General features: G+C 37.0%; 1 protein-coding gene across 1 annotated transcript in view; it reads right to left on the minus strand.

Moving 5' to 3' along the window:
- Positions 1 to 1420: 1420 nt before the first annotated feature.
- The window catches only part of man2a1.S (mannosidase, alpha, class 2A, member 1 S homeolog), a 75200-nt gene continuing 53118 nt past the window's right edge, over positions 1421 to 23502 (minus strand). The window contains exons 14-22 of the mRNA XM_041580444.1: positions 22269 to 22496; positions 20901 to 21023; positions 17436 to 17550; positions 11349 to 11482; positions 9575 to 9716; positions 7543 to 7676; positions 7033 to 7227; positions 3539 to 3649; positions 1421 to 3120 (exon numbers count right to left, since the gene is read on the minus strand). Of these exons, the coding sequence (XP_041436378.1) occupies positions 2968 to 3120; positions 3539 to 3649; positions 7033 to 7227; positions 7543 to 7676; positions 9575 to 9716; positions 11349 to 11482; positions 17436 to 17550; positions 20901 to 21023; positions 22269 to 22496 (1335 nt within the window). The 3' untranslated portion in view covers positions 1421 to 2967. The remainder of the gene's footprint in view (positions 3121 to 3538; positions 3650 to 7032; positions 7228 to 7542; positions 7677 to 9574; positions 9717 to 11348; positions 11483 to 17435; positions 17551 to 20900; positions 21024 to 22268; positions 22497 to 23502) is intronic.

Consider the following 23502-nt stretch of genomic DNA (forward strand, 5'->3'; position numbering starts at 1 on the left):
CAACAGGTGCTGTATCCAATGTCAGTTCCCTGACTGTCACTAACGGGGACATACAATTAGGGGCATATTTGTGAGCCCTCGAGGATAGTGGCCGGCAGAACAAAGGCAGAAAAAGTAAGGGAGTTTGTTTCCCCTAACCAACCCATCCTGTTTTGAAAAATCTGTTTTATTTCTGTTTCTACTGTCACGTTTTTGCAAAAATTCTTAAAAAGTGCCATCTAATTCTTAACTTCAGACAGCGTATGTCTTGTACTGAATTCCGTGAAGACTGAAATCTGGCTGGATTCCCACAGAGCTGTAATATATGCATTATAAAATATACATCACAGCTGGTGTGAAAAGCCATCAACATAATGTCACCAACTAAACTGGCAGTGTGTTCAAGCCTCAAAGTTACTACTGTATTGCACAACAAACTGTAATGTTAACGATATGCCAATCGGGAATTATTTTCCAGACTTGTCTAAAGAAGACTTTAGTTATTTTGTTGAATGTATGCACCTTTCTTAATTTTATAGTACAAGTATAGGATCCCTTATCCGGAAACCCGATATCCAGAAAGCTCCGAATTACGGAGTGGCCGTCTCCCATAGACTCCATTTTATCCAAATAATCCAAATTTTTAAAAATGATTTCCTTTTTCTCTGTAATAATAAAACAGTAGCTTGTACTTGATCCCAACTAAGATATAATTAATCCTTATTGAAAGCAAAACCAGCCTATTGGGTTTATTTAATGTTTAAATTAATTTCTAGTAGACTTAAGGCATGAAGACCCAAATTACAGAAAGATCCGTTATCCGGAAAACCCCAGATCCCGAGCATTCTGGATAACAGGTAGTAATCTTTTTCAATGTCCAAGCATGACAGCTTTCTTTACAGGTTACCTTGTCTGTGTAAATTTCATATTCGATCGAGGCATTATCTAAATGCTACATAGAGAAAGAAATGTATAGCTCAAGCATATATAGCAGGTGTAGGAAAACACAGCTTAATCATCAATTTGTTTTAGTTTCCAACTTTCTATAGAGAATGAGGAAGCCTTGCTAAAAATCCAATATTCGATAAAAAAGGTACAAACATTTTTGCATTTAATGTTTTAAATATTTGTATGGCCACAATTATGTATATGCTGCCTACTACATCATCTCTCAGGCCATGTTTGCTATTGGCTGCTGCCGCCCAGTCCTTTAAAGGAACAGTTCAGTGTAAAAATAAAAACTGGGTTAATAGATAGGCCGTGCAAAATAAAAAATGCTTCTGATATAGGTAGTTAGCCAAAAATGTAATGTATAAAGGCTGGAGTGACTGGATGTCTACATAGAACAGAAAACAACTTCCTGCTTTTCAGCTCTATAACTCTCAGTTAGTCAGTGGTTTTAAGGGGGGCCACATGGGACATAAATGTTCAGTGAGTTTGTAATTGATCCTCAGCATTCAGCTCAGATTCAAAAGCAACAGTTATGGCACATTTGACATCTGCTCAAGTCAAGGATTGGTTACTGCCTGGTAACCAATCGGTGGAAACCAAGAGAGCTGCAAAGTTTTTATACATTACATTTTTGGCTAACTAACTAGATTAGAAACATTTTTATTTTGCACAGCCTATCTATTTACCCAGTTTTTATTTTTTTACTGAACAATCCCTTTAAGAGAATAAGGAAGCAACATTAAGCCGTGTTGTTGGTTCATTCTGCCACTAAGCTTAAAACAGTATACGTCTGTATCACTTCAATGGAAAGGAATTTGGGGTTTAAATATTTGCTTAAAACGAAGGCATATCATAAGAATGTTTGTGACGCATAATACGAAATAATTCTGGATATACGGTAACTGCAGCCTCCTTGGTATTTGAAACTTCCGATTTTGATTCTTACCATGAATAAACCAGCACATATGATTTGCACATTCAACAAGTCACAAGGGTACATACAGTGCTATATTTACAAATTTCATGTACGAAAATTTACCATAAATCAATCATGTTGTAATGTAACAAAAAATAATTACAAAATGTCTGATAGAAACGAACCCTTCAGAAAAAATGTTCAATATTCAATTTAAAAAATTGTAAGAAATGTAAAAAATAAGGCACATTTTCATTTAGGCTGTATTTTGGGGAAAAAAAATACAAACACCTTTCTGATTACAATCCTATCCTTCTGATTATAATACCTTTGAAAGTATATGGAATACAATAATTGCACATATCCCAAACGGTTAACTAAACTGCTCAACAGGCAAGTATTTGACTTGATTAATGTTGAGCTAATTAAAAATACATTTGCAGTTATAACTTACTTTAACTTAAATTATCAGAGGGGTAAAAGTAAACATTTTAACTGAATTAGAATTCTTTGGCCTCTTTTTCAGGTGAAGGTTTCTTGTGTGTGAATATCCTGCAAATGTTCTCTTTATAGATGGTGTTTAGAGATGTCCTCCGTTATAATCCGTGCTTAATGATGTCATTTCTGCCAAATATAAATCTTGCGTCTTATAATGTAGCCAAGCTGCAAAATATGAGGATATTAAAGTCACCTCAGTGTTCCATGACCAGTATAATAGTGTTTGGCCTTAGGCCTTTATATGTTCATGGTTACTTATAATGTCCTTATATTTTACAGGAGGGGGTACATTATTCTCTATTTTTATATATATATATATATATATATATATATATATATATATATATATATATATATATATATATATATGTGTGTGTGTGTGTGTGTGTGAGTATATTTTTTTCTGTCTCAAATGAAAATAAAAGCCAACGCAGAAAAGGAAATCATGAATGGATTAAACCTGAGATTTTAGATATGGTTCTATATTGAACATATGAAATAAGCCTAAAGGATGGCCTTTTGCTGGTGTTGGCCATCAGTGCACAGACTCTCACAGTGTCCAGAAGCTGGGCTAGGAACGTGCTTCCTTATTGCATTGTAGTCATTGTGGCTAAGAGCAGAGTTCACCTCAGCTTAATTCTGAATGTATTTATGTCCATGGGACTGATTCTGATTTCAGTTGTGTTCTTGGAATTAGAAGAAGGATACATCAACGATAACGAGGATGGAATTAAACTTTCAACGTTGAATCCATTAAAAAGTTGACGGACTGAAATCTGAAAATATAAAAGATTTTACTGCTGTTAATTGCATTACTTTACATTTCCTGCAAACATTGGTCTTTATTGCCTCTACAAGAAATGGGATCTATTATCTGCAATGCTTGGGACCCTGGGTTTTCCGACCTCTGGATATTTAGGACATCAGTCACCTTCATATTGGGGACGGTTTATACAAGGTAAAAAAAAATAGCCTGATTATGAATTTGACCTATACGTAACCAACATGCTCAGTTGTGCTATTAACACTAGGGCTTTCTTCCATGGTTCATCATCTAGTTAAGTCAAGTATTGCTTTGACTTTAACATACTGTTCTAGCTTAATTATCACCAAGTTTACTGTCTTATAATAACAGAGGAAAAAACAAATAATTTATAAACACGTCTGGTAACAAGCCATAGAGCATAGAAATACCTTTCCCTGAGTCGTTGAACATAGCAGTCCAAGGTCTTTATTTGAGAATTTACAATCAAATCCTTTCCTGTGAAGGATGAGTGCTGCTTCGTCTGATGGAATAGGACCCACCTTAGAGAAAGAAGTTATTTATAATTCAATAGAAAATTAATCTATAAAAAATGAGATATGTGCCACACTGGAAAGCATGTAATGACAATATAGGTTGTCTACCATTGATCTAATATAATTCAGCTTTCCTTATTAAACTGTGACCTCACTCAATTTCTTCTATCCTTCTCAATATATCTGTTATGCGGTCACTAGATTACACATGACAAAGAAATATTCATTATCTATACCCACATCTAAGTCTGTAGATGTTCAACCCACACCATATGTTTCTATAGGGTCCCTGTTCACCACATGAATGCTAGTATCTATTACTGGTTGCTTTCTAAAAGGGTTAAAGGGTTGGTTCACATTACATTAACATTTAGGAAGTTGCATTTTTCCTATCAACTTTTCAATTGCTCTTTAATTTAAAAAAAACTTTTTTTTTTTTAAATTATTTGCCTCCTTCAAGGATTTAAATGGGGGTCACTGACCCCTAAGCCAGACAACGATTGTTCTGTGAGCTACAATTTACTATCAAGACCGTCTCCTATTCACGTTTCAGTCTCTCAACACTGCCTGGTTGCTATGGTAAATAAGACTCTAGAAATCATATAGTTGCTGAAATACAAAAATAGAGAGCTGCTGAACAAAAAGATTAACAACAGGAAAACCACAAAAAATAAAATCATAAATTGTCCCCTTTAAGTATTTGGCAATTGGAGTGTCCAGTTATGGTGGCTGGAAACCCTGCTGCACAAATGCACCGGGGGAGTAGGACAGCCCTGCTGGGTTTCTTTGCTGCGGTTTGAGGGGGGTGTTCATGTAAAGGGGATCCATGCTATTTATTTGCCTTTAAAGGCCATTTAAAGGAACAGTGAAGTCCAATAAACTGCAGCACACTGGATGGGTGATTCAATTTTGTGTCATTGTGATTATATTTTCACCAAAGTAGACAAATAAAGCAACGTTTTGGGCCACAGGGCCCTTTATCAAGCTTGATAAAGGGCCCTGTGTGGCCTGAAATATTGCTTTATTTGTCTACTATATTTGACTACTATAGTTTTTTTTATAAACAAGCTGCTGTGTAGCCATGGGGGTTAGTTTTACCAGTGCAGTGCAACAGTACATTATATTTTAATTACTTTAATAAACTTCCAGTTTTTGGTGTTTACTGTTCCTTTATGGGAAAATGTTCTCTATCCATTAGGCTTCCTTGTTGCGTATTCCATCTGATATGTTTGCTACAGGGCAGTGGTCTGTAGTGATCTTTTCTGTTTGATTACTGCTATCAAGATTACCATAGTCCTTAAGACAATTACTACAAACTCCAATTAATGTGTAGCTCTGAATAAAGAAAAAAAGTCTACTATAACACAAAGAGACCCCCTTTGCTAGCATCATATTTGTATTAAAATAAAAGTGAATACATTTTACACCAGAATGAAACCAATAGCGCTTTATCCATATTTCCGGGAGAGGGTCCATAGCTGCATTCAGAACTTATCTAGCACCACTACCATCTCACTGTGCTCCCTAGGGAGACTGACAATTATGTAATACAGAAAAGCTGATATATAAGCAAAAAAATACAGGATGCACAGAGTGGTGTGATGATTTGTGTCAGTGAGGATGTTCATTTATATGGATTCTTATATTGTAGATGATCAAAGTTTAGGAGCTAGAGATAAAATCTTCATCACTACAGCTCTTGCACCTGGGATTTATCACTTTATGATTAGATGCATATGCATGAAACGGATAGTTTGGGTGGAAAAAAATGTGCAATTTGCATATTAAAGCTCATCCAAGAATGATTTTCCCCTTTCCCATGTCTGGTCTAGTCTTTTATTAGATCATTAAATGTCAAAAATCATTTCTGTGATAAAATCACAAATCTAGTTGCTGCTTTGTTTTTCAATGGTTAAGTGAGAGCAAGACTACCGGTATTAGATGGGGCAGATTTGTGCACAGCCACAAAAGACTTGCAATGCACCAGATCTCCTCTTCTTCTGATGTCAACAGTGACATTGAATCTCAGCTTCAATCCAGGCACTTAGGCCTCTCTCTTTCACTTTAATACATTTTTGCTAGTTATCTTAAATTAGATTTAGGTATCAGATGCAATCAAATACAAAACACTAATTCTTATCAAGGACAAACTTTTTACCAGTCACACAGGCAATTCAGCTTTACTGCGGATGCAAACCTTAGAACAGAGACAATAGTCCGTTCTTACCATCATTAGCAAATCAGTCAGTTTACTAAATCTACCCTGTGGCCTACATACATTTTGTTTTCTTTAGACAGGGGGAACTCCACCTTTAGTATCAGTACAATAGATTCTGTATCACTGGCAGTGAGAATTAAAGAAGAACTAAACCCTACAAATAAATATTTTATATACTGAACTACCAGCCTAAAGTGTTAGTTTCTCAATAGCAGCAATGATCCAGGACTTGTCCCTGGGGCTCACCATCTTGTAAAGTGTCTGTGACACTCACGTGCTCAGTGGGCTCTAAGCAGCAGTTGAGAAGCTAAGCTTAGGGGTTGTCACTAATGGTCAACCTGTAATATAAGGTGATGCTACAGGGCTGATTAAATTCTGATGCTAGTTGCACTGGTGTCTGTGTTGACATGTAGTAATTATCTGTATTAATTACTAATCAGCCTTATATTGTGACAGTTATATTCTATGTGTACTGTATATTGTGAGTGGGTCCCTAAGCTCAGTAAGTGACAGCAGCACAGACCATGTGCAGTGAATCAGCAGAAAAGAAGATGGGGAGCTACCGGGGCATATTTGGAGACACAGATCTTCACTGCTAAAGGACTGCGGTTGCCTTGGGCTGGTACAGAAGCACAAAACATAACGTACAACATTTCTAGTCTACTTCTTTAGTTAAGCTTTAATTCTCCTTTAAAGGGGTGGTTACCCTTTAAATTAATTTTTACTAAGTTATAGAATATCCTAATCCTAGCAACTTTGCAATCAGTCTTCATTATTTTTTTTAAATAGTTTTTGAATAATTTGCCTTCTTCATATTTGCAGCTTTTAAATGTGGGTTGCTGATCCAAGCAGCCAAAAACAATTGCTCTGTAAACTTACAGAGTTTAGAGTTGTTACTTTTTATTTCTTAACTTTCTCTTTAAACCCATGGTATTCATATTTCAGTCTCTTATTCAAACCACATACACCACCCATACAAGACCCTAGCAACCAGAGAGCAGTGGAAATTCCAAACTGCATTGCTATTGAACAACAATTGTCTTAAAATACCAATGTCTATGTCATACTAAAATTAAATTTAAAGGTGAATAATCCTTGTAATTACTGCTTTCAGTGTCCCATGTAAGTTATGGAATTGTCAAGAACAAGCATTTAAGAGTAGAAAACAAACCTTTGCTTGTATGGTCCGCAAATTAAGCAAGTGAACATCACAAGGCATCGATGATGTCAGAGGCAAAAAGGCATTAAGTAGCACTGGAGATTCGAAATCCACATTTGCAGCCATTGGTATTACAGGATGATTTAAAAACATTGAAGTAATGTGACTCAAAATAGATGGGTAGCTAACAGATTTTTCATCCTCTTTCTGTTTTAAGGGAAAACAAACCACAGTTACTAAAAGTCGAACTTTAAGAAAAAAGTACTGCTCATGCGTCAGCCAGAGGCACTAAAGAAGGAAAAAGCTTAATAAAAGGATCGCTCTGTGGTGCTCTCTGAAAAGTATCCTGGGTTCATGCAGTTAGTATTATCCTGTGGAGAAGCAGCAATACAAGAGCAGCGAATGTGACTTATTTTGAATACAAGCAATTAGTTATACTGTTAAATGTTCTATTTATACATTTTTATTAATGTGTTTATCTATAATTTTAATTCATAAACGTGTTAGATCAACTAACTTTACCTCATCTTTTCCAACTCTTTTCTCGAAAAGCAATCGGAACAAATTTGATGTGATTTTGTTATCTTGGACCCCTTGGCCGAGACCACGGTTATCATCCTGCATCAGTCTTCGGTCCATGAAAACTTCGAGCTGACCTTTGGAGCAAAAGAGCCAGTAAATAGTGTAATGTAAGCGATATACTTCAGTAACTAATTTATATATGTACTTTATTGACAGAGGAGACTCCAACTAAAATCAAACGTCAAACGCAAACACTATGCTACAGTTGTGTTCCACAAATAAAGTACCATGTGCTATCATTAATTCTTCTATAGGTTTCCAAGAAACACGCCACATCAGATTACATTTCAACTGGTGAAATGCATATTTTCTGCTAAATTGGTCAGCTTCAGATTAGACAAACTTTACTGAATGTAAATTGATCAGTAAGACAGACTTGATTTTAATTAAAAGCAGTTTATAGCAGAATTATACATTAAACAGATGCTAGTGACAATAATTTAATTATGTGTTGTACAGTTGTTCTATGGGTAACATGTGATGAAAAAACTGAAAGCTTTTTATAGGCAACAACTAAAACATAAAATGAACAATGCATTTTTTTTACTTTACATTGCAGCAAATAGTCTGTAAAGCCAAAGAGCACAGGTTATTCTACACAAGCAGTATGGCGGCTCAGGAGTTGGCATTGCTGCCTTGCAGAGCTGGACACTCAAGTCTCATGATGAGAAATATGTACACAGCTGGGGTCCTTTGTTTCAATCTAATCTGGTCTATATCCAAGAAGTTTGCATGCTCCAACTGGATGTGTGGATTTCTTCACAGTCGAAGGTATAACAGGTTACAAGCTCTAATGGATCAGTCTCCAACCTTTTTTTTGCCGTGAGCCACATTCAGATGTAAAAAGCTCCTGAGAGGCCAAATATGGGCTGTGATTTGCCATTTGGTAGCCCCCTACTTGGACTGGCAGCCTACAGGAGGAACACCTGATTTTAATGCAACCAAAACATGCCTCCAAACCAGGAATTTAAAAAAAAAAAAAGCTCCTGCTTTGAGGCCACTGGGCGCAACACCCAAGGGATCAGTGAGCAACATGTTGCTCATGAGCTACTGGTTGGGGATCACTACTCTAATGGGTCAGGAACTGATGTGAATTATAAAACCTTTCTACAAAGTGCTACATAACATTTGAGCACTATATAAAAAGAAGATAAAGTGGAAACTACCTGTTAGATGCTCTAATGAGGAGAATGGAATTTCTCATCTACACATTATAATGAGTTCATGTCTTTAAGCTGGGCAAAGTTTTATAGAAAATTAGAATGGTTGTTTAAATTTATAAAACAGCACTTTAAAAAGCACCTCTCAGACACCTCTCTGGTTTTAGTCAACAAGAAACACACAGGCTGGCCAGATACCCGTATATATGTTGTGTGGATCGGAGCTCGATCAATGCCCACTGCAGGGTGTTGTAGCTAAAGTTTAGCATTTCATTGGAGTATATACAGAATCTGCCTCCCCCCTCTGATATTGGCTGAGGGAGCAGGACATCACTTTTCAACCTCAGGCCAGGTCGAGAGGGGTTCATTATAACCTGTCTTTACTACAGATCTCCCAATAACCAGAACTGAAGTTAAGCAGTTAACATTCTGGTTCAAATATATGCATTAACCAGTAACAAAGCCAATATCAACATCTCCCCGTATCGGACCAATGATTTCTAGTTGTCCTTCTGCATTTCCACATCAAGGACTTGCACATACAGTACTTCAAGTTCTTGCACATAAACCCTGATGCACGTATATTTCAGTATATACAAATTGACAGTACTGGAGACAGTGGACCATGAAATGCTCTTCAGCTCTATACACTTAGATGGTTCAAGGGGCTGGACTATTTACCAAATCCCCTGGTTCTTGTTAAAGAATACGGAAGATTTCAACATCTGTAAAAATTCCAATGTTCTATCCTCTGAATAGATGTGTGTGAAATTTTTAAATATTTAAAAAGCATCCATAAAATAAATACTTACCACTTTTTAAACTGGCAACTCCAAGAGACTGAGCAGAATGAAGCGTTAAACGGCTGGTATCATCCTGAACATACGCCATTGATGTCATTGGGTAAACGTTAGCTTGAATAGGCAATTTACTTAAGGTGCGGCGAGGTTGAATCTGTACAAATGAAAGAGTTCAGTGATTTAAAATGCAAATGCAATTTTTGGTAATATCAAATTTTGAAGTTCAAAATAAACAAGAATAACACAAAGCTGAAGAAGGATTTTTATATATGCACCATATATAAATGAATTTAATATAAACTCTTCATAATTTTTAACTACTTAAGACCACCATTTGAATTAGCATTTTAATATTTATAGCAGAATGGGCAGACAATTTTAAGAAGAAGTTAATAAATGTGTTTATGATTAATAATCTCTGTATTTTATATTGATTTGTATCAGTTGTAACAGAATTGTGTCCATTACTACTTATACAAAAGTTCTTTACATGTCCACAAGCCCTTCATAATAATTGGTTATATATATATATATATGGCATCAGTAGGGTAAAAATGGAAGTAAGGTGGTTATCAGCCAGAATCGGGTTCCTTGATAACATAAAGAGTTCCAGAGGAATATTTCATATTCAGGAATTTGTCCATGAGAAACAAGGTATTTCTGATAGAGTCCAAAACCATATGTTAATGTCAAGCAATAATATATGATGTGAAAAATAAATAAATACATATGAAAACTAAAATAAAAACTGCCAAACTCTTGAATGAACCTAACAGAAGATTAAAGGTGGCCATAGACGTAGAGATCCGCTCCTTTAGCGATGTCGCCAAACGAGCAGATCTCTCCCCAATATGCTCACATTGAAGTGGCCGATATCGGGCTGATCCGATCGTGGGCTCTAGGGCCGACCGATCGGATAAAAATGGATCTGATACGGGTGGTTGGATCGCGGGACCACATACATGCATAGATGCGGTCGCGATCCGATGGGATTTTTTTAACCTGCCCCATCGAGATCTGCCCAACTTTCTGCCAGATATCGATCGGGGAAGCCCCACACACGGGCCAATAAGCTGCCAACTCGGTCTGTCGGCAGCTTTTATCGGCCCGTGAATGGGGGCCTTTAGTCTGACTGTACACACTCAATCTGTCTGCCGCTAATAATACAACATCTTGTTAGAGTTTATACTCGGCCCCAGATTTGTGGAAAGGCCACAAAGGCCCGGGCTTTGGGTGGCAAGCAGGCCACCTGTAGAGCTATGTGAATATGTGTGTATAGTATATTAATTTTATTATTGCAGCCAACATAGCCACTCCACCAGCACTTTATTAAATCGCATAAAAAAATATTCTTATCTGTGACCCAACAACAGCAGAGAAATGGTGCATTTGTTTGCCCCGTGCAGAGCGACATAATTATGTGACCACAATGGTGTGCATAACGTCATGACATCACTGTTTCTACAGCCAGGACAATAGCCTGCATACTTTATATACTGTATGGCTCTTGAGTTAGTAGTAACACAATGCTAGGTAAACCTATCTTATTATCAGTGCTGTAATAGGCAGTTACAGTGGAACCCTCATTTTACATTTTTCCCGGGACCAGGAAAAAATGGTGTCAAATCCAGAAAATTGTAAAATCAGGGAAACTTATTTTGCATAATATATAGGTGGGGCCACAAAAAAAAGATCAAAATCAGGCAATGTAAAATTGAGGTTTTACTATATATACATAAACATCTGGAAAGAAAAAAAATGTATGTTGCAAACACAATCTTTTTACCTGGTATCCATTCAGATCAGTATAAAACCTATTTTTGCTGTTTACGTCCGAGGCTATCCTCATCACAATTTCCCGGTTGAATTCTCCTCGGATATCTACAATATTTGTTATTTGAGGAGACTGCCCTTCTAGGCCTGTGGGATGAAAGTATAAGCTTACATATGTACATTGGTGTCAACATACACATACAACATGAAGCAATGTATTGGTAGATGTGCTGTGTGCCTTTCAAAATATGACTTCACATGATGCTATTAATATGAGTAAATTGAAAACTGAAAAAATATTACTTTCTAAGCAGGTCTGCTCCTGCAATGAGGCAAGGATTTCCAGAATCTCCCCTGAGTTTAAGCTTGCAGAGTGCTCCAGTCTTTATGCTAATATACCAAATCGAGCCAAAGTATTTCTTATTTTAATTGAGTCTGAAACCTTTTATCCCAATAATTCTATTAACTAAATTAAGTCAAATTCCATATAATTCCAACAAGCATTTTCTTGTCATCTAAAACCACAGGGACATTAACAAGGCTTTATTGTTTTGTTTTTTTTACATTGGGAAGAATATTTTGTAACAATCAAACAATATGCTTGCCTATTTTATACTGCATTAATAAATGTTCCTAAGCAGGCACTTTTTCTACAGAACTATGCTGCTGATATTTAGCTATAAAACAATGTAGAGCATTACACAGAGAGCTCAAGACTTAAAGGGATACCGCCAACCCACAAAAAAGGCACAGGATACACAGCAGATAACAGATAAGCTCTGTAGTATAAAATGGGATTCTTTATCGTTTATCTGTTATTTACGGTGTATCCTGTGCTTAAATGGCTGCCCCCATGGCAACACAGCAGCTGGTTTATATAAACTACAGTAGTGTTTCTGTAGCAAATATATCAGTTTTACCAGTGCAGGGCAACAATACATTATAATTGCCATTACTTTAAGGGCAGAGACAGACAAGAAGATTTGGGGAGATTTAGTCGCCCGGCAACAAATCGCCTCTTCTTCACGAACTAATCTCCCCGAACGCCTCCCCACTGGCTAGAATCTAAATCACTGGCAGGATGGCACTCCGAGTGCTTTGTTTTGAGAAGTTGCCTGAAGTTTCCTCATGAGGCACCTTCGGAAAACGAAGAGCTCCGAGTGCTATTCCGCTGCCGATTTACATTGTAGCCAGCGGTAAGGCAGTTCAGGGAGAATAGTTGCCCGAAGAAAAGGCGATTTGTCAGTAGGGGCGACTAATCTCGCCGAATCTCAACGTGTGTCTCTGCCCTAAAACACTTTCACTTTTTGGTGTTACTGTTCCTTTAAACCAGACCAAAATGTTGACACATTTGAGTTCAAGTTTACTCCAGTCTCCTCTCATATGTCAAAACCATACAGACAGGTTAATTGGCTCCAGATAGAAAAAAACCTGCCCTAAAACTAAGCTAACCATGCATCATTATTATGCAATATACTGAGCAAATCCATTCGTTGGCCCTTGGATTGAATGATAATTGATACAACACTGGCTGTCAGACCGAGAGTCACCAATATGCAAATGTGGTCCTCGAGCCGACAGAAAAATCAAACCTGCCAAATTGACATCTGCACAGTTTTCGGACAGATATTGCTCAGGTAGAACATTGGAAGGCCCCATACTTGGCAGATTAGTCTCTGAATCTTTAAGGTCCCGGTCACATTGACACACATTAGGGCCTTCTTTTCATGAGCCTATTAACCTAACTGAATGTTTTTGGAGGGTCGGATGAAAGCCAGAGGAAACCAACAAAAGCACAGTGATGAAAAATAAACTCCTTGTAGTGTCCTAGACTTGAGCCCTGCTGGGCTAGGAAGTAATATGAATGGCACATAATCTCTGTAAAACACTGCAGATTATGTCAACGCTATAAAATAATGTATAATATAATACATCTTTGTATTGTGCTTCTGCAGACTTTTTTTCAGAAAAATTGGCCTGGTAAAAAAGTGGTAAAATTATGAATTTAAGCACCTATCTGGTTGCTATGGTCCAGTTTAACCCAGCAACCTAGCAGTAGTTTGAACAATAGACTGGAAGTTGGGCTTGACTAATATAACATGCAATAAAAACGAGCAATAATACAACTGCAGCCAAGGTCAGTCACCCCAACCAGATTTAAAAATACAGGCTGGAAAAAGGCAGGAAAGTACTTTGAAATGGAAAACATGCTAGGAAAAGGTCATTCCATCATATACAGAGTTAACCAAAAGGTGAACAATCACAATCCATTTTCCAATAAAACTTCTGCAATAAACCTTTTAGGAACTACTATGGCAGACCATACACTTAAATGAAGTGAAACAATATACAATCTTCATTCATAACTAGAGGAAACATACTTAGCAAAGTCCTTTTAAAGTACAGTGTGTCATTGAGCTATTAATGCATGCTGAAGGGTTCTTTAATTAGCATCTAAAGCCAAGAATAGTAATTAGTGAGTGACTAATTAACTGAATCAATGGCAATGAACAACCAGCTTTCATTTAACCTTCACCACTATGAAGAAAAACAGATTCAAGCAACATGACCATTTTGGTTAGTCCAAGAACTGCAAAAACACTGAATACAGAACATGAACCATCATAAAATTAGACCACGTTCAGTCCTCTCAATTCTGTTGCTGCCCAAACTACTTTCCCTATAAATAACACAGAATTCCCTATAAGTAACTCCCACTGTGCTCCAGATTAGCGCTGGTAGTGCTTAGTGATAACGCAATAGTATATTTATGGGATCCGTTAATCAGGAAACCCGTTATCCAGAAAGTTACGAATTACGGAAAGGCAGTCTCACAAAGACTCCATTATAATAAATGAATCCAAATTTTTAAAAATAAATTAGCTTTTTAACTGTAATAAAAAAACAGCACCTTGCACTTGATTCAAACTAAGATGTAATTAATACTTATCTGAGACAAAACCAGACTATTGGCTTTATTTAATGTTTACATGAGTCTTTAGTAGACTTAAGGTATGAAGATCCAAATTAAAGAAAGTTCCATGATCCAGAAAACCCCAGGTCTCAAGCATTCTGGATAACAGAATCAAAATGGAAAATAATCACCATAGATTTAAATTAAAAAAACCAAAAAAAAACCACTGACCATAAATATACTTCACCTCTCCTATAAAACCCCTAAATAGGCTGTTGCGCAACCAGTTTACTTTTTGGGTTATTGTCTGAAAACCACAAATTATGTACAAAACCTGGCGCAGATCATATCTTCCAATTGTAAACGGGACATTGAGTTCTACATGACCTCGGCAGGTTTGAGATGGAGTACTTTTTTTATTCTGACTTTTAGCAGCATCAGGGATTAAAGGGGTTGTTCACCTTCAAACACTTTTTCCAGTTCAGTTGGTTTCAAACAGTTCACCAGAAATAAAGACTTTTTCCCAATTACTTTCCATTTTCTATTTGTGACCATTTTTTTAATATTGAAGTGTAAAGTTTCATTTTTCACCTTGTAAATCAGCACGGGGGGGAGGGGGGTCGCCGACTCTTTCTGGTATAAACTGTTCTAAATTGATACATTTGTTATCTTTGTCCCTGCCGAGCAGAATCCCTGAGCTTCGTTACAGGCAGCCGTTAGAATTGATACAACAGTTGCTAATATTCCCCAGATGCTGCTGAGAAATGTCAGCTAAATGTATCAACTAAATGTAGCAAATTGTAACAGTTCAGATGCTCCTGGATCACTGAGTTGCCAGACCGAGACACTAGAGACAAGAACATTAAACTTAAATTGTGGGAAAACAGTAAAAGTCTTTGTTTATGGTGAACAATCTGAAAACAACTTAACTGAAAAAAGTGTTTGGAAGGCGAACAACCCCTTTTATAAATCACGAAAAAAAAAATTTCCTTCGAAAAAAAATGGACTTCAATAAACAACCCCCTAAAAGTATGGCAATCCCAATTACAGAAAGACCCCTTATCCTAAAAGCCCCATGTTCTAAACATTCTGTATAATATAAACTGTACCAAGCACTGATGGGGGGGGGGGGGTAGCGGTTAAGCAAAAAACAAATGTCTGCTATTTTTCAAATTTTGTCAAAATGAAAAATATTTTTCACATTCACATCTTTCACTACACTGTTTATTGTATCAAATGGTAGCATTCCCAATTAAAGATTTTTGTTCCAGTTTGTAACACATCAGAATTTATAAAAGTCACAAAGGAGATAAGAAAGGATGAGTACAGTACAAGGCACGGTTTCATAGCAAATCAAGAGTTAATGTTTAATGCATTTTTATAATCTTTTATTAACATATATCTTTATAAATATGCCACTATGTGTGCTTTGGTAACTGGATAGACACAATTCCTTTTTGATGGCATTCTGCATTTATGGCTAAGGTTCTTAAAGGACAACCCCAAAATAAAAATGTGCCTAATAAAAGAAAACACAATTCTAAACAACTTTTCAATATACATTTATTAAAAATTTGCAGCTCTTGTAAAGATATTTTCAAAAACAATTGCTACTGAAAGCAGCATCCGAATAACTCCTACTGTTTGTTACTTTTTAAAGGGGAACTCCGACTTCCAAACCAAAATTTGATAAAGAGGCCCACATAACACAGAAACCCCTAATATACCCATCACAGTTACCTGTTTCTTCAAAAAGTATGAATAAATGCCATTTTCTATGCTGAAATCCAGCTGTTTAACAATTCTTGTCTTTCTCCATCATTTGAAATCCTGGCAGGGAAGGAGGGACTAAACACTGATGTTACAAATTGTAACAACTTCTCCACAGCTTACAGACAGCATGCAGGAACTACATAACCCACAATGCATTGCACTGTGATGTTATATTCCTTATTGAAATCACGTGTGCAGGGAATTGTGGGGTTTGGAGGATGCAGCTAAGGACAGATGGCTGCTGATACAAAGTAACAGTAGTCAGCCAGCTCAGCAAAGTAGTCAGACAGATCAGCAGAACAGGGTGGCTAGGCTTAGGGAATTGTTCCAAACCATTAAACATCATTAAAAGTCTACATATTTTTTTTAAATGATGTATATTGCAAAGATGTTTGAAATTATTTTCACTTTTCCAAAAGCTGAAGTTTTGTTTTTGTGGAGTTCCCCTTTAAACAATGTTGCAAAATTCTTAGTTCCCCAGCAAAGCCAGGTCTGTCAGCTTTGTCTTAAATTGTTTCATCGGGGCAGAGAATCGAAACACAGTAAGAAACGCTACTTTCAACAGCAATACATAATTAAATAAATTAACAAATCATATAAAATGTGTAATGAATGTTTATTGAAAACTTGCTCAGATTTATGTTTTCTTTAATTAGGCATAACAGTATTTTTGGTTTGACATTCCATTTAATGCACATCATATGTACCCTTTAATTAGTTTGCAAATCATGGACCATCTAGGCTTAATTTTGTATTTTTGCATTTAAATGGGAGGAGGTGAAAGGAACAGTTCTGTGTAAAAATAAAAACTGGGTAAATAGATAGGCTGTGCAAAATAAAATAAAAACATCGAATATAGTTAAGTAATCTATAAAGGCTGGAGTGACTGGATGCTTAACAGAACTGAACAGAACTTCCTGCTTTGCAGCTCTCTAACTGTGAGCCAGTCAGCAACTATAAGGGGGGCCAGATGGGACATAACTGTTCAGTGAGTTTGCAATTGATCCTTGGCATTCAGCTCAAAAGCAAACAGTTATGACATTTACAGTTGCACCAGAGGAAGGACCTGTGTGGTCCGGAACATGTAGTGCTTCATTAAAAACTACATTTATTCACACTGGAAGGCTCTCTGGTCTTTTTCATTATTTATGATCCATGTGCCCCCCCCTCAAGTCACTGATTGGTTACTGCCTGGTAACCAATCAGTGGAAACCAAGAGAGCTGCAAAGCAGAAGTAGTGTTCTGGCTATTATGTTAGACATCCAATCACTCCAGCCTTTATACACCATATTTTTGGCTAACTAAATATATTAGAAACATTTTTTATTTTGCACAGCCTATTTACCCAGTTTTTATTTTTATACTGAACAACTCCTTTTACAAAAACAGAAATAAAATCTAAAATTATCTCACCATGTACATTGTAAAGGCGTACGGTGTGTGTCAAGTGCTTGAAGAAGACCACAACCTCACTGAAAATGCTTCCGTGTGTCACTCTCACAATTGGTGGATCAGCATTAATATAGGGCTAAAAAAGTAAGCAAAAATAGAAGTTGGAACAGAGTAGGCTGGCATACAAACCTACAGGGGAAATATCAACATGCTCCAAAAAAGAAAAAAAAAAACCTTAATATGCTTTTTCATAAATATTATTTTCTACATGTAGTTTTTTTATACAGTTTATTAGTGTATTTTTTCCCCAATTATTTTTTTCCTACTGCAAACAACCCATCCATGCTGTGTGTTAGCACTGCTTTGCAAGTTGATGGAATCAGCTAGTTAGAGCTGGTAAAATCTGTCAGCGACTCACAGCGGGAGTGTGTTGGCAAAAAAACAAAAAAAAAAAACTCCATAAATTCTTAAATATCCAACTGTAGGGAAAAATTCTATGCTATGCATAATTTGAGAAACAATAATAAAAATGCGAATGTGGAGATTTAATAGCAACCACTTGAGCATAAATGCAGACAAAATAAGCAATATCGATCCATGCTATAATAAAAACAAATGCATTGGTTTTTGTTTAACTCTAACCTTGTTTTGCAGCACCTATTAGAGTTCTTTGCAGGTCCGTTTTTTTGGAACCCGTACCATACCCGTACCCGCAGCATGCAATCCGTATTCTTACCCGCTTGGACCCACTACCCGACCCGCAAGTACCTTATCTGCAACCCACACCCGCAACCCGCTGACCATCAGCCTTGTTTTCTAACCTTGTTTTGCAGCACCTATTCGAGTCCTGCGCGGGTCCGTTTTTTTGGAACCCGTACCCGCTGCATGCAATCCGCAACCCGGACCCGCAATGCGCATTCTTACCCGCTTGGACCACTACCCGACCCGCAAGTACCTTATCTGCAAGCCAGACCCGCAACCCGCTGACCATCAAGAATCAGGAAGTACTTTCATTGTAAACCACAAGTGATATCGGAAGTAGACGTGATCAGAAAGAAAAAAAAAAAGAGTAAAAACAGTAAAAATCGCTACTGAGAAGACCCGCAGCCCGACCCGCAAAACAGCGTCTGTAGCCGCACCCGGAACTTCTACCCACAAGGTACCGCAGGTTTTTGCGGGTAACCCGCGGGTACCCGACCAGCTGCAGGACTCTAGCACCTATATTCATATCTGACATTTTAGATTTATATTATAGCGTTCTGCATGATACAATATATGGATTGCCATGTAAGCAAGTAATTTCGTAAAACTATAAATATTTTATAAGTTGCAACCGTAACTGTGGTTATATTACCTTAAATTCCTCTTCTCTTTACCAAAAAGGGGTGTATTTATCAAAAAGTGAAGTTAGAGATAACAAGCAGTCCTCTAGAGAAATTCTGCCACTCTCCATTAATTTCTATGGGATTTTTAAAAGAGTATTTATCAATGGATGAAAGTAAAAGTTGATCCTTTGATAAATACGCCTTTCAAAATCCCATAGAAATGAATGGAGAGTGGCAGAATTTCTCTCTGAGGGCTGTGACGATCTCTAACTTCACTTTTTGATAAATACACCCCAAAGTCTCTATGGACCACCATCATCTGAGGGACTGAGGGTTCCCACTTCTGAGAGAAGATGACAGATTAAAACTTGTTAGGTCCTTTCCAGATACACATGGGATAAGGGCAGCAGGTCTAGAGAGCATGAACACCACGCACTTAAAAAAATTCAACTGTGCCTACTTGATTGTTTTCCCAATCTAATATTTCAACAACTGACGAAGTGTTTTTTACTAAAAGCATGCAGATCTGGGACACTTCAGTTGAGGCTCCTAGTACACCAGTAATATCAATCTCAACAATTTTCCATGAAATGGAAGTAAAAGTCACATACACAAGGCATCTGAAAGAGCATAGCAATGTTATAGTCAGCCATCCTGATAATATCCAGCTAATATCCAAATATATAGTGAATAAAGTATTGTAAAATATAAGGATATTATAAGTCACCGAGGAGTTTCATGACCATATAAAAACACGAGGCCGAAGGCCGAGTACTTTTATACAGGTCATGGAACTCCGAGGTAACTTCTAATATCCTCATATTTTGCAACTGGGGGTACTTTATTTATTATAATACACAAGTTTCAGTGAGTCATGTGACAGAAATGACATCAGAACTCACCGTTTATAACTGATGACATCAGAACTCACCGTTTACTAGGATATAATTTACAAGATATTCATGGCTTTTGTGTATTTTATACTTCTATAGGTATTTCCCATTTAAATTAACTGCATTGAATCACACTAGTTTTCAAAGGATGGAGGCAGGGCCGGAACTAGGGGTAGGCAGAAGAGGCACATGCCTAGGGTGCTAAGTTTGGGGGTGCCAGGCATGGCCAGGCATGTACCTTTCCTGGCGCCTACCCCGCAAGTGTTACCTCTGGCACAGACAAGTTCCGCAGCGGTGCGTCCCTGTTCACGTGCTTGCTCGTGCTCATTTGCGCGCGCCTTGGGCGCCTGCCTGTATTGGCCCTGCACTGGATGGAGGATTCTGGCACCTCTTTTTAAAATACAAATAATTTGTAATATCAACGCCAGTGCAATTCTATCCAAGGGTGTGCAAATTCCAGGCAAACACTTAGGGGGGTATTTACTAAAACTAGACTTTTTCTCAATATAATAAAAAAAAAAATCAACCAAACTCCCAAACCCAAATCCCCTTAATTTACCAAAAAAAACTTTAAAAAACCAAAAAAAAATCTGCGATAAAAAGTCAAGATGAAATCATGCGTCAATTCGAATCATGAAACTCTTTTTAATTGTCACCCCCGAAAACTCGTCTTTACCTAATTGTTGATAAAGCAGAGGTAGGTGCGCTTTTGCTGGACTAACTGGTAATTGCCTAAAAAAGAGAAGAGGGGGACCCGATGGTGTATTATCCTCTTTTGTAACAAGGGTGGTGTGTGCTACAGAACTACTCACGGGGGATCTGTAGATTTAATTCACAAAAGAGACTGCTCTTGACTTTTTCTGGTGCAGCTCAACCCCCCTTGATAGCCAGCAAGCGCGGATCTTCAGCCCCCTCTTTGCATCTTTACCTAATTGTTGCCTCGACAACTTGAATTTATCGGATTATCAAACAAAACCAGCATCAGCCAGAAAATATTGAGAATCTTGAAGGTAAAAAAGATGTTCCGATTGTTAAAGGGACTATCTGCAATTGACTTCTACATAATTTTGGACAGGTTTTTTTTGAAGTTCAATTAAGGCCTTAATTAAGGCATACGGAAGTACATTTTTGATACAGTTGCTTGAAAAACTAGAACCCCTTTATTTAACACAGTACATAATATTAAGGTATAATTTGTATGTGAAAGTTACAAATGAACCCAAGGCATTTTGATGTAACGTGTAAAGATTCAATAAGCATTATCTTACCTTTGCTTCACCATCAGGCAGAAATAGATAAGCTCCACTTTTATCTCTGGTATTTGTTGTTCCATACCAAATAAATTCAACTTTCACACTAAGAGTTTTTCCATCTTCTTTACTCTGTATTTTCTAAAACATTTTTAAAATATTAAGACATATATGATGCTGGGTATGAGTATGTTTTAAAATATACAAGATGCACAGGACAAAATAGAAGAAAACTTCCCATAAACAATCTCTCTAATGTTCAGTCACCAAGGCCTTGTTTATCATTCAGTTCTGCAAACTTTGCCCTTTCAGCAAAAATATGCTGGCACTGTACCATTTTAAATGAAGATTTTAATATTCAACTTATCTTCTAAGTACACAAGCGTTCTCACAAACAACAACAACACCTGGCAAAATTCCCATACCAGTTATGACAAATCATCAACAACGATGCAATCCATTTATGAGTTGCAAGCATAAACGATAAAGCCAAACTTTCAATAAAAATTTGAAAAAAAAAAAAAAAAGTAGCCCAGTTACCTACACAAGTATGTACTATTTAAGGCCGATGGCACACCAGGAGATTAATCGTAAATCTCTTCTTCTGCGTAAATTCTCTTCTTCGATCTCACTTTGCTTTCCCAGTGGGTTTTGCCGCCAGGAATTCAGCCTTCCAAAATCGCTTAAAGTTGCCTCAAGAGAAAACTTTCAAGCAATTTTTGAAAATTGAACTTTATCGCTGGTGGGAAAGCATTTCCAAGAGATTAGTCTCATGCAGAAGAAGAGATTCATGACTGTCAATTAATGTCTTTGTGGACCATTGCCCTAAAAGCCTAACAGGGGAATGTAATAAAAGTCGCAAAGAGCAAAACAATTCGCACCAATAAGACTAAAAATCCAGATCTTGCAATGTAATATTGTTCCTTAAACTGTTATTGCATTGCGAATTTTAATTGCGCATTGCGAATTTTAATTGCGCACTCTTAAGAAGTGCTTGAAGGTGTCGTAATCTTTTGGAGCAAACATAACGACTTTTTCAGTAAGAAGTTTTATTACAATGACTGCGCATTGGCGCAAACTATAAAATTCGCAAACGGTCTTTCAATGTCGGAAGTGGTCGCTAAACAGTTTCCGGGCTCGCAAAAGCTATATTAAATTCGCACAAAGCAAAATTTGTTCGCGCAAAGGCATAACTTTTCACATTGCGAATAGTTTTTCCGTTAGCGATTTTTATTACATTCCCCCGTATATGACTTAATGTTAATAATTCTATTGGTTGCTGGTCTCAAGAGCTGTTATCATATAACATATCATAGTAGTACCCCTTCTGTGGAGTGCAAACCCTGAGTTCAGCAAAAGCTTTAGATACACTTCAAAGAGCCCTACCTCAAGAAGTCCCGATGATGAAAACCAAAGTTTTAAGTAGGAATTTTCAATGGTTAGATCACCAATATTGTTAACTTGCTTTATCCTAAAATTACCATCTGAGTTTATATTTTTGTTCTTTCCTTGTACAAAGATTGTATAATCTGCCTTGATTGATTCAGGATTGTCTGCTTCCACCAACTTGTACACTGCAATGCCAAGAGCAGGTAAATTCGCCAGAAATGACACCTAAGACATAAAAGGATGAGGACAAATTCATCATAGGATATATGTAATGGGCAACTACCTGTACTATACCTCCGAAAAAGTAATAAGGTATTTCCCAATTTCATTTATAAAGACTTAGACAGAGGATGAGTTAGACCATTATATACTTACATAGTTGAGGAGATATGAACATATGAACACACAGTACACTAATGGGCCCATTTACTTAGTTTGAGTGAAGGAACAGAATAAAAAAAACTTTGAATTTCGAATGTTTTTTTTGGCTACTTCGACCACGAATCAAACTAAATAACGTTCAACTATTCGATAGTCGAAGTACTGTCTCTTTAAAAAAAAAACTTTGACCCCCTAGTTCGCCACCTAAAACCTACCGAAGTCAATGTTAGCCTATGGGGAAGGTCCCCATAGGCTTTCTAAGCTTTTTTGTGTCGAAGAAAAATCGTTCGATCGATGGATTAAAATCCTTCGAATCGAACGATTCGAAGGATTTAATCGTTTGATCGAATTGCGGTAAATCCTTCGACTTCGATATTCGAAGTATTTCAATTCGGCAGTCGAATATCGAGGGTTAATTCACCCTCGATATTCGACCATAAGTAAATTTGCCCCTAAGTTCAGCATTTTTTAAAGCAGTCTAACTACAAGTTGATACAGAGGCCAAAAAAAAATATAAGAACCAAAGCCTCTCCGGTTTGTCTAAGAGGGTTAATCAAAGTCCTTCCTGACACCAAAAATGGCATTTGGACAAGTCCCTGGATTTCTAGAATATATTTAATTTAACAGTTTCTGGCAAAGAATTCCACAATGCCTTTTTTAAACTCTAAAAAACCCTTTTCGCATCTTCAGATCATTTCTTCTAATTTAAATGGATGTCCATATGTCTGCTGGAAGGATCTACCAGTAAGTAAAACATCACAGAGATTACTGTATGTTTCCTTTGTATATTTAAACATAGTTAACTTATTCCTCCTTAAGTACCTCTGCTTTGGTGTAAACATTCATAACT

Source organism: Xenopus laevis, chromosome 1S (assembly GCF_017654675.1).
Source record: "Xenopus laevis strain J_2021 chromosome 1S, Xenopus_laevis_v10.1, whole genome shotgun sequence".
Lineage (NCBI taxonomy): Eukaryota > Metazoa > Chordata > Amphibia > Anura > Pipidae > Xenopus > Xenopus laevis.